This window comes from Littorina saxatilis, linkage group LG17 (genome assembly GCF_037325665.1).
Source record: "Littorina saxatilis isolate snail1 linkage group LG17, US_GU_Lsax_2.0, whole genome shotgun sequence".
Lineage (NCBI taxonomy): Eukaryota > Metazoa > Mollusca > Gastropoda > Littorinimorpha > Littorinidae > Littorina > Littorina saxatilis.
The window spans coordinates 49,828,961-49,841,376 of NC_090261.1; the positions used below are offsets into that span (position 1 = coordinate 49,828,961).

General features: G+C 42.0%; 1 protein-coding gene and 1 long non-coding RNA gene across 3 annotated transcripts in view; both read right to left on the reverse strand.

The window, feature by feature from the left end:
* Positions 1–12,416, reverse strand: part of LOC138953818 (uncharacterized) — a 455,396-nt gene that overhangs the window by 215,551 nt on the left and 227,429 nt on the right. The window lies entirely within an intron of this gene.
* The window catches only part of LOC138953814 (serine/threonine-protein phosphatase 2A 56 kDa regulatory subunit epsilon isoform-like), a 66,676-nt gene that overhangs the window by 8,977 nt on the left and 45,283 nt on the right, over positions 1–12,416 (reverse strand). The window contains exons 3-8 of one of the 2 annotated variants that reach the window (XM_070325758.1): positions 8,603–8,704; positions 3,277–3,369; positions 2,573–2,703; positions 1,908–2,076; positions 1,241–1,294; positions 352–522 (exon numbers count right to left, since the gene is read on the reverse strand). In XM_070325758.1, coding sequence (XP_070181859.1) covers positions 352–522; positions 1,241–1,294; positions 1,908–2,076; positions 2,573–2,703; positions 3,277–3,369; positions 8,603–8,704 — 720 coding nt within the window. Of the gene's footprint in view, positions 1–351; positions 523–1,228; positions 1,295–1,907; positions 2,077–2,572; positions 2,704–3,276; positions 3,370–8,602; positions 8,705–12,416 lie in introns of both variants that reach the window. The other variant, XM_070325757.1, reaches the window with a different exon arrangement.

A 12,416-nucleotide genomic window follows, 5' to 3' on the forward strand; every position in this document is an offset into this window, starting at 1 on the left:
TTTAAGTGTAGCAGTGTCTAACATTTATTGGCATATCCACAGTTAGACTATCTCGCGCACGAACATACATTTTCTAAAAGTTATCTAGAAAGCTGGATTATAATAATGCCCATTAGAGCGTGTCTGCAAATCGGGTGAGAAGAAAACAGAGGAGACAGCGCCCAATAGCGGAGAAGGAAATGACACCTCAGGCCATTCTGATTCCCCTCTTACACATATCTGGTTGACAGTGCTTCAACGTTCTTAGTTGCACAAAAACCTGGGCTTGAAATGGTGAAAAATAGCAAGAGCCACCCTCACCACTCACTCATCTATTTTTCAAACCCTCAGAAAACGCTGTACTTCACCCACCTGAAAGTGCGGACTGGAGACGCATCGAGCTATTTGCTTGAAGAGGGGCTCCATGACCTTCTGGAACTGGGCAGGCTCTATGACGTCCAGAATCTCCTCGATCTCTCCCAGAAACATCACCTCCTTCTGGCTGCACACCCTGGGCCACACCTTTAACAAGCCTTTTATTACCTGCACAGGTAAAAAAAAAGAAAAAGAAAAGGAGAAAAATGTCATATGTGGTTAGGTTAGTAGAGTGGGACATTCACGTGCTAAAGAGTTTGAAAGTGACCTACAAGTCCAATCTAATAGTAATAGAAACAAATTCTGGGTCTGAATTTCAAAAACTGTATATAAATATAATTGTACCTCTGTAGCTCATAGAAAGTCTGACTTCAGCCAAAAGTCTGAATATTCTCAGGTGTAAGAAACCTACACATTTTTCTGTTCATTACAAGAGGTTCATTTTTCTCTCTCACATTATGATGCTTTAACCTCTATTCATTATGCTTGAAATTAGTTGTTGCACATTTAGGCAAAGTAAACACAGTTATTTTTAAAAATAACCAGAAAAATGTGTGAATAAATGTGAAATAGATGGTAAAGTATTTGTATTACATTTCTCCTTGAGAGTTACGCAGCAGTGAATTGTACTGAGCTGAAAAATCGAAAACTACAGTTCAGAAATGTATAACAACTGAGCTGAGAAATCTAAAACTACAGTTCAGAAATGTATAACAACTGAGCTGAGAAATCTAAAACTACAGTTCAGAAATGTATAACAACTGTGCTGAGAAATGTATAACACACGAAAAGAAAGAATGTGATATGAATGATCATGAAGAGAGGGGAGTAAGGACAGCAAATAAAGGGTCTTCCATCGTACCATCATACTCACAATCATACTCACATCTTCTGTCAAACATGCATCTTTTTCCAGGAACTGGACAACACAGTATGCCAGCTGCAACAAAAAATATGAGAATTATAAAATGCAGCGTCTTTTGATTATCGGAATCTGTAGAAAGTGTAAGTTCTGAGAATAGGTAGGCAAACAGAAGAAAATGAATGAAAAAAAGCAAATGAACAAACAAAAACAAGTTGCAAGTACGTTCTCAAGAACACTTTAAACAGAAAAACAGATTCTAGTTCATTTTTTCTTTTCAACGATGTTCACTAAATCATTTTTCATTCTACCCAAGACCCCTCGAGTCCTACAACAAAAGTAAAAAAAAAAAGAATCAAAATTTAAGGAATTTGGTAACCAATTAAGATGATCCAGACATTTTACGTCTAGATAACACATCACCCACAATAATTTGCATTTTTCTCTCCATTTAAATTTGAAACACATATATTATCCAACATATCTTGTACACTGGTGATGACAGATCATCAGTGGGAATAGCTGAAAAATTCCCGAAACGGCAGGTCGCTTTTTACTAGAGGATACTTTGATTAAATTCAGAAGGACAAGGTCACGTTTTGTTATTGTGAAATGTCCTCCCAATGCAGGTACCTCTGAAATACAAATCTACTTACACCTGTAACAATAACAGATCCAGGAAGTGTTTTACCTGTGCGTGAAAGAGACTGAGACTTTTAGACTTGTGCAGTGGTATCAGCACTTTCATCAGGAACGTCTTGTGCTCTGCTTTTAGCGGCAGAGCAAATCCGTTGATGATGCTGCCTAATATCTCCAGCAATTCCCCGACACCATTGAACGATTCTGTCTCATAGATAAACCTGAGGGAAAACAAGTTCTGGTTAGGTAAAGAAACACTAATGCATTTTCTGATAGCAGTTCTGTGAGTGTCCCAAGCAAAACACACATCTACACGAAAATACACCCATTTGCATGCGTGCACACACACATCGCAGGCACACGCACGCAGGCACACACAAACATACACACGTACATGCATGGGTATTCATATTAAAAAAAAAAATTAAAAAAAAATCCCTGCGCTTAGAACTGTACCCACGGAATGCGCGCGATATAAGCCTCATATTGATTGATTGATTCATATACAACAACAATGACAAAAACATTGTCAATAAAATTGGCACTGCCTTATTGTACACAGTACGTATGGCAAACCAACCTAACATATATGCAGTATTTGCAGTGAATAAAGTAGCAAGCAATGAAGCTAGAACTTTAAGCAAACTTTAACACCCCCCCCCCCCCCCACAACGTACAGACAAACAGATGTACTTTTTAAAAAAATCAAAATCAAACCTGAGAAAGATGTTGTTGATCTGTTTTCTAATGAAAGCCCGTAAGCCAAGGAATTTGCCATATATCCTGTGCAGAACAGTTTTCAGAAAATCTCTCTCCCGGGGGTCCTCGCTATCGAACAGTTCTAGTAGCTGCAGACACAAAAGACAAGACATAAATTACAGCATTTCTCATAATTCATCCACATCAACCCCTATAAAGCATCTCTTTAACTCATTGTCTCCCAGGTACAGATATATGGCTCTATCTGACCTGGTACGGATATATCCGCTCAGACTGTTAGCTTCAGTCGCTTCCTGTAACGTCAATCTAACGCCTGCATTCCAGCGTGTTGATACACAGTTACTATACAGTTACTACAACTCTGAGTGACCTGCTGCAGCACAGCCGGTCTCGGCTAAAATAAACTTGGTCAACATAGGTGGGGTAGAAAGTGTTAACCCAAGTAGACAAAGTACGAGCTCTGCAAAATACCATATTGCTACACAGTTTAAAGTTAAACCATTATGTTTAATATGAAACGCTCAGTGGATAAACGAAAATGAGAGCAACAACCTGTCTCTAATAAAAACACAAAACAAACAAGCAAATGAGCAAACAAACAAACAAACAAACAAGAACATCTACACTGGTCTCGTGATAGTCTTGACACAGCTTACTCAGGAATGTAAAAAGAAAGTGGAAAGTAATAAGTTTGTTCTTACCTGCAGCACAAACTTTTGGTCAATATACTTTTTTGCCAAGCTTGGCTGGAAGTCGGGAGATTCTAAAAACCGCAAGAAGAACTCGTACACGATCTGCAAGAAGAAAAACTGGATGAAGGTTTATGTATCATGAGAACTTTCACTGTGAGTGTGAACAAACATCATTCCCAGTCATGCTTTTCTTCATTTGTTCTAGTAAATCAGTATGTGTAATTAGTAGCTCTTAGCTGCCATCTGCTCCCTTCAAATCTCTCTTTCTTCACCCCCTCCTTCCCCCAGCTTAATTGTCAGTCCTTAGTTTAGGAAACATGAATTATTTTTAGGGGAAAAAAAAGTCACTACATATTAACAACTACACCTATGCTTGTGACTAAAAGTTACTTTTTCCAAATCTCAGTACAGATGAAAGGAAGAAAATCCCTTTATTCTTGTGGATGGCAGCAGCAAGAAAGATACGCAAAACCCACTCCTGCACTTATTTTCCAGATTCCTAAAATTTGATTTGCTGCCGGAAACTAAAAGATGGCCTATCAAAACAACCTGAAAATACAGGGAGGAGACATAATACTTTCAATAGCAGAGAAGGAGAAAAGGGATGTACCTAATTCTGGTGTTTGGTTCTTTAAGTACTGTGGTACCTACAATGAAAGGACACCCTTTAGGACCAGTGAAAATTGTCGCTACATTGCAGGTGGCCTGTCATGATAGGTAAATATTAGTCAAGATTATTCCCCCTGAAAACGGAGTATGACTGCCTGAAATGGCAGCGAGAAAATGGTCATACACCTAAAAGTCCACTCATGCAAGAAAAATGAGTGCACAATAGACACAGAAACAAGAGAAAGAGTCATTTCTTGGGGGGGGGGGGGGGGGGTCCCTGTCATTTTGAGGGGCTTGCATTGCAGGTACCACTGTAGAAGAATGTGGTGCATGGAGGGGGTAGGGGGTGTGTGTGAAAAAAAAAAATCCCAGAGAAAAGGGGGTGCAGTGAGACACAGGAGTATTGATGAGCTGTGCAAATTGCAGTCTGCCAGTGCCAGCCTGCAAATGTCATCACAGCTCAGACAGGAAACAACACACAGAGAATACAAAGCAGAATGGGGTAATGTTAGGCCGGGGATGGGTTGAGAGTTTTTGTAAAGGAAAGGACAGAAGGAAGAGAAAGTTTAAAACAGAAGAAAGGGAGGGAGGGAGGAAGAAAGACAGAGACAAGAGAAAAGTAAAGGGATGTTAATGCAGCTATCTTCAGGTTTAGCCCTGTCGAATTGAATGTTTCATTATCACGCTGAATAGATTTTGAAATGTTTATTCTTTTCTCTGTACTCTATGCGACATGATTTTCAAAGAGCCAATTCTGGAGACTGGTATATAATCATAAACGCAAGAATCAATAATAATTTCATATCAATCAATTAAGGCCAAACAAAAATGTATGTATGCTTAAGGTAACCCGACCGACCCTATTTTTCCCTGCCGACCCTAAAACTTTTTTTTTATTTCTCAAAACAAATCCCCCCAAAAAACCCTCTGGCACATTTTGCGAACCATACTGAGACTAACATTTTTTAAAAAGCCGACCTACTGATTTTTTTGGTGTGGGTCATTTTACCCCAAAACCAACATATATTTTTGTTTGGTCTAATGTTGCAAATTTTCTCTCTCAATTCTGTAGAGTAGCAACTCTGAAAACACTAGTTAGTGGGATATAAATGAGAGAGAGAGAGAGAGGGGGAGAGGGGGGAGAGGGAGAGAGGGGGAGAGAGGGAGAGAGAGGAGAGAGAGGGGAGAGAGGGGAGGGAGAGGGAGGGAGAGGGGGGGGGAGAGGGAGAGGGGAGGGAGAGAGGGGAGAGGGGAGAGAGAAGAGAGGGGAGAGAGAAGAGAGGGAGAGAGTGAGAGATGGGGGATTTTTTTTTGCTATAGGTCAGAGAGAAGACTTTAGCTGGTTTATGCCTGGAGAGGCGGAAAAGAACATCATAGAATTGCTTCTGAATTCAAGCACACTGCACAAGTTTAAAAAAAAGATGTTCTTTTAAGCTGAGTAGCAGCAAACAAGATGCAGTGCGCCCTCTTAACTTGCTGTAAACAGACTCTGAACAGTCCTAAAAACGAGCCATTGCTGGCATAGGCAAAATCCCTCCTACACTAACTTTTCTGCCTCATTAAAAATGTCACCTTCATCTTCAAGCAAGGTCAGTGAACCGAAGGGAAACTGCTGTCACAAATTGGATCAGACATTTGTGTCTGCCTTCACCATACCATTTTGTCTTTTTCTGCCTTTTTGGCATCAGTCACCTGCGGAATTTATCGATTGCACGCCTAAAACATGATGACATGCTCTGTTTTTGTGTGTGGTAGTTAGTGGGAATATAAATGAGAGTGAGAGTGAGAGAGTGAGAGTGAGTGAGAGAGAGAGAGAGAGAGAGAGAGAGAGAGAGAGAGAGAGAGAGAGAGAGAGAGAGATAAAGAGATAGAGAGAGAGAGACAGTGAGCCTTTTTGGCATCAGTCACTTGCTGAATTTATCCATTGCACGCCTAAAACATGATGACATGCTCTGTTTTTGTGTGTGGTAGTTAGTGGGAATATAAATGAGAGAGAGAGAGAGAGAGAGAGAAAGAGAGAGAGACACAGAGACAGAGAGAGACAGAGAGAGAGAAAGAGAGATAGACAGAGAGAGAGAGAGAGACAGAGAGAGAGTGAGCCTTTTTGGCATCAGTCACTTGCTGAATTTATCGATTGCACGCCTTTACCATGATGACATGCTCTGTTTTTTTGTGTAGTAGTTAGTGGGATATAAATATGAGAGAGAGAGAGAGAGAGAGAGAGAGAGAGAGAGAGAGAGAGAGAGAGAGAGAGGGAGAGAGAGAGAGAAAGAAAGAGAGAGAGAGAATGTCTGCATGCCTCAATCTCAGTAGCAGTGAGTAGTAGCACCCATACATGTGTCTGCTAATGTGATTGTGTCACCATATGTAGCCGTTAGATAAAATCATCTGATTTACATTCAAGTTTCATGTATTGCCATTTTTAGTTTTAAAATTAAGGGGGACACATTTCTCTTACTTTGAGGATCTTGCTGCATTATTTGATCTCTTTTACTTTTAGCATAGGCTACATTGCTCTTTGATTGTGTGCACTTATTCAAATGTGTACTCAGTCTTAACTCTTCGGTTTGTCATGTTTCAAGCTTTTTCTTCTATTTACATGTAGTATTATGGACAATAACATCTGAACATTTCAGCTACATTGTCTATTGGTCTACAAACTCAACAGTTTGAATGACACCACCTTGTCTGATTCCATGAAAGGACCAGACTCTGGTGCCAGACTGTACTGTGATACTAAATGGGTCTCTGGAGATTTTGACTGCAACCAAACTGCCATCAGAGAGCTGCGTCTATCAGGCTAGGTCAAGGCTACAATTACAGAGACTGAGGAGCACTGTCATGTTTCCTGATGACCTCGATTCTGCTGCTTTTATGTGTCATCTTTAAAGAGTTGATACAAACAATGAATATTCAGTACTATCATGAACATCCTATTTTGGACTCATGGATTCAGCAGTGGTTGAAACTCAAAGCATCAAAAGCTAACTGTCAAACCAGTTCCACAACTGAAACACTGAAATAGATCCCTCAAAGCTGGTGACCTGGATTCTGCTGTTTTAGGCCTAAAAAAAAAATAGGTGTGGTTACGGTAACCCGACCTACCCTATTTTTAGGGGCCGATCCTATAACTTTTTATTACATTTGTCAACAACACCAAAAAAAAAAAAAAAAAAAAAAACCAGTGCAAAAAACGCAATGAAAGCGAAAGCGCCCGAGTCGCACACTTATTTCCCTGTCAAGTAGGTTTAATTTGTACACATTAGAAAAAAAAGTTAATGGTCGCTGACCGCTCCCTCTAAACTCACACTTAATTTGTACACATTAGAAAAAAAAGTTAAAAAAAAAAAAGTGATTGCCTACCTACCTATGTTACCGTAACCACACCTATTTTTTTTGTTGGCCTTATTATGTCATCCTAAGGAGTTGGTATTCAGGCTATTACCACAAACAACTGGTATTCAGGCTATTACCACAAACAACGCTATGAACATTTCGGTCCTCGCTCTCTCTCTCTGACTCCCTTATGTGTGTGTGTCTGCGCTCCAACCTTCAATTAGATAGTGTTCTAATTTTGCAGAACTGAAAAAATCGCTGAACTTGCTTGCTGACCGCTGCGCTGCTACTAATGACTTCGGTCCTCGCTCTCTCTCTCTGACTCCCTTATCTGTTATCTGTTACCATTGTTTCATTCCAGATGCTGTCCTTCACTCATCACCTCCCCCCTGCCCTCCAACCCTCTTCCATGCCCGCATTCGTTCCCACGGGACTCTGCTATCACTTCCTCCTGCATTACCTCTACACCTCCTCCCCCCCCTTTTTAGCTGCATATCTGTCTCGTTTAAATAGAGTTTATGGTCGCTGACCGCTCCCTCTAAACTCACACTTAATTTGTACACATTAGAAAAAAAGTTTAAAAAAAAAAAAAAGTGATTGCCTACCTACCTACCCTATTTTTTTTGGCTATGTTACCGTAACCACACCTATTTTTTTTGTTGGCCTTATTATGTCATCCTAAGGAGTTGGTATTCAGGCTATTACCACAAACAACGTCATGAACATAACACTTAAAAGTGAACAATTCTGCAAACTCAAAGCATCAAACCTAACTGTCATAGGAGTAACACTGTGGACATGTTGAGATGCGATTCTTCAAATTCACCAAATGGACATTAACCCTTTTGATTCCAGATGACTTAGAATCTCAACTGGTTTGGGAATTTAATGGATTTTAAATGCTGCATTACAGAAGCACAGGAATGGTCATACCAAACATGGATTTCAAATAACCCACACTTATCTTATATTTTCCCCTTGACAAAGAATTAACCTAAGAACCATTGTGGACTTCCAGCTGTTAGTTTCTGGCCAGTACAACTGCTAGTGTAACACTACCTAAAACTGTAAAAAAAAAAAAAACTAAAAAACTCCACATAATCATTTCACTGTGGGCATTTCATTTCTATAACCCACCAAACTCTGACATGGATTCCACAAGAAAAAAATGTGCGCATATGTGGTCTTGCATTCGTGTGTACACATCATAGGGGATTAAGGCACAAGCAGGTCAGCACATAATTTGACCTACGAGATTGAACAAATCTCCACCCTTAACCCACCAGGGATTCGAACCCTGAACACTACAAGCACTAGGATATTGTGCTTGTCAGTCTTTGCATTGACCATCACACCTGTACTCATTTCTCAATTTTAAATGTGTTCTCACCTGCAGGTGTGGCCAGGAAGCTTCCAGAGTGGGATCATCTTCTTCAGGGTCGAAGTCAGGATTGTCGTTGGGCGGCAATGTGCGGAAAATGTTGCAGGCGATCTGCAAACACAAAAACCAAGAAGAAAGTGTCAGTTGTCTGTCTGATTGGTCAATGTGGCTGACTTACGCTCGCATACAGCTATCCAGGTAATAAAAGTCTTTTGTGTTTTATGATGCAGTGCATAACATTAACAGCGACACAAAATGACCAATTTAGTAAAGGGATAAAACAAAACAAAAGTATATTGTATAACTGATGACAGCGATGACAGTGACAGAATGACACTGCTCAGGTAGTACTGTGCAAGCTTCTGGCATGTAATAATAAATAACAATAATAATGGAACATTTATTTAGCACTTCCCACAGCTCCAAGCACTTACAAATGGGGAAGATAATACATGTACAAAATATGAGAGAGCCCTGAAATGCAGCTGCTAAGCGCAAGGGACACCACTCACATGCAGACCTGTTTACCCCCATAAGTGTTTTGGAGTAATGCTCAGCCCCAAAAATAGTAATCCTGGCACAAAAATAGTAATCATCCAGCATTTGTCGCCAATTACAACGCACATGACAACTGTGTCTGCGAAACGCAATCATGCACATATATCCATCATTCACAAACAAAACACATCAGTCAGTTTTTGTAGTCATCATAATTTCAAAGAAGATCACATCAAAAGCACATGCATCACTGATTCTTTTTCTTTTGCTCGTAGTAGGCCTTTTTCAGTGTGTCAAGCGCTTCTCTACTGTACTTGCGCTTGTCGAATGAGTGAGGGCGAGACTTCACCACTAGAAGGCTCTCCAGTGTCTCATCAGACAGACAGACATGATCTCTGGTCAGTCCTGTGCTTTTTCACCCCATTTTTTCCATTGAAAAAAACAATGCCAAACATGTGAATTAATTTGAAAATGTAAATTTTTTTTTTTTAAACATTTTTATAATTTATGAAAATCGTAGATGTAGTCTTGACACGGATAGCGGAATGGCGTATTTTTTGCAGAAAATCGTAATAAATTACGCTAAAATCGTAAGGGTAAACAGGTCTGCACATGTAGAAAGTACGAATGGAGCGACAAAAAAGGGAACTAATCATAAGCAATATAAAGGTAAAAGTCACGAGGACAGAGAGGGGGTGATAGAGAGGGGTGACGGGAACGATTTTACTGTTGTCTGTTCACCTCTTTAGCACTGACCTCATACACTACAACTACAAGCATTGCATGTGCAGTAATCTCCCATGATTGAATGCAGGTAAGTAATGCTGATCTGCTGATCAGGATAAATGATTGTAAACACAGCAACAGTAGAACTGTGACTCTGAATGTTTATTGGTGCTCTGGTTCTTTTTAATTTTTGTTTGTTTGTTTGTTTGCTTAACGCCCAGCCGACCACGAAGGGCCATATCAGGGCGGTGCTGCTTTGACATATAACGTGCGCCACACACAAGATGCAGCACAGGCTTCATGTCTCACCCAGTCACATTATTCTGACACCGGACCAACCAATCCTAGCACTAACCCCATAATGCCAGACGCCAGGTGGAGCAGCCACTAGATTGCCAATTTTAAAGTCTTAGGTATGACCCGGCCGGGGTTCGAACCCACGACCTTCCGATCACGGGGCGGACGCCTTACCACTAGGCCAACCCTGCTGGTGTTCTTTTTAATCACAACAATCAGTCTACACTTACCATGAGTGAGAGGCATTTTGACTTCTAGGTCAAGACACACACAAACCCGGCAAGGGTCAACTAGCAGTACAGTCTTATTTTTGTCTCCCTTTTTATGCAAACAAGTCACATCAAGAAAAGTCAGGTCAAAAAGTCATTAACTGACTTGACCTGTCTCTGGTTGTCAGCACATTGCAAGGGGGAAGGGGGGGGGGATGCAGCAACTCCATCAAAGTGGTATAAACCGACAGACAGACAGACAGACAGACAGACAGAGACAGCCTTTGGTATCTGTATATCATAAACTAGATGAATACCAACTTCGCCGGGTAGCCGGCTTCGCCGGGAAGAAGTAGTACCCGGCTTTGCCAAGTGAGTGGCGCACCGTACGCCGGCTTCGTGGCGCACCGTACGCAATTGACGCCACACGAAGGAAGGGAGATAAACGTGCAAAACACTGGAGAAGATAAGGAGCGTTGTGGACAGTGACCTTCTAAAAATAGTAACGGGAATATGGATTGAGCGTTGTGGACAGTGACCTTTTAAAAATAGTAACGGGAATACGGATTGACGCCACACGGAGGAAGGGAGATAAACGCAAAACACTGGAGAAGATAAGGAAGAGTTACTGGGAATGGATCTGGGAAAATGAACAGAAAAACCAAAATCGGTTCAGCGCTGCGCGCTGAGAGCACGTGTTGAAAATTCTCATCGACCAGGTTGTGTCCGGGGTCTACCTGAATATGCCCACCAAATTTTAAGCAGATCCATCGATCGCGAACACACACACGCACACACACACACAGACACAAGTCGTATATATATATAGATAGATGCATTAGCCTCATTACAGGACACCGCGAAATCAAGAGACACTGCCAAGGACAGGGACTTTTAGGGGGCGGGAAGATTCCGTGCCACGAGACCCCCATGCCTTGCGTCATGTAGCGATTTGTGGGCGGGGTAGCCAGGGTGGGAGGGGGGAAAAGAGAACGATTGGCAAGGTAATCCGGCCCGGGGGAGGGAGGCCAGCAGCAATGGCCGTTCAATCAGCATCTCCCATTACAGGGCTGATTGGCCCATCACTCACTCACCGGCCTCGTACCCCTTTTACCGCACAAACACAACCCATGACACAGACACCCGTAATACTCTCTGTTTAGGTCCGTGGTTTCTCTATTCTTTTCTCTCCCCCCCCCCCTTTCTGTCTTTTCATCTGGTGTCTCTTACCTCCTCTCCCTTCCCACCCACCTCACACCAAGTTACCCTTTTTGTCTTCAGACTGTCGCCCCCCCCCCTCCCCCACCGTCACCCCCACCACTCCCATCCTCCCCTCTAGCACCTTCCTTGCCGTCTCTTCCAGTAAATCCTTGCCCGCTGCTTTGTCAGCACAAATGACATCGATTCTGCGTCCTCCCTTTTCATCATCTGTTTTAAACCCCTAAAGCCTATCCTTGTGATCGCGATCCTCCATTCCCCATCCTTACAACCGCCCCCCCCCCCCCCTATTTTTTCTTCTTTCTTGGCCACAAACTCATTAAAACGCCGTATTTCGTCGGCCGTAAAGGCGCATGTATCCTTTCTGTCTTCGGCCTAACCAATTCTAACCTCATCCCTCTGCGTGTGTGTGTGTGTCCGTTGTAGAGGTGGGACCGGGTTCAGAGAAAACAGTCCAGCAGCAATAGCACTTAACATTCTCACCCTTTCCGTTCACTTCCATCTAACTTCGTAAAAGTTCTTACGACAATGCCCCCCCCCCCCCCCACACACACACACTATTTCTCCTGCAGGTCACAATAATTTCGTCTCTATGCCAACGAAAGATACAGGCCACAGCCGTGCTCTGACAGAAATACCCCTCCTCAATTTCTCAGATGATGCAGTGTCTGTGTTAGGTTACCGGCAAAAAGACTTCCTCCATACTGTAAAATAATTCAGCAGCAACATACTCTCTCCTACCTGTGTCATCGAACAAAAGAGGTTCCACGTTTTACCTGTCTGTGACTCAGTGTCCTTCAGAAACCACCCGCCTTTTACCCCCACCCCCAAATGTCTCACTGACATTACAGCCCCGTATATTCGGGGTTGTATAG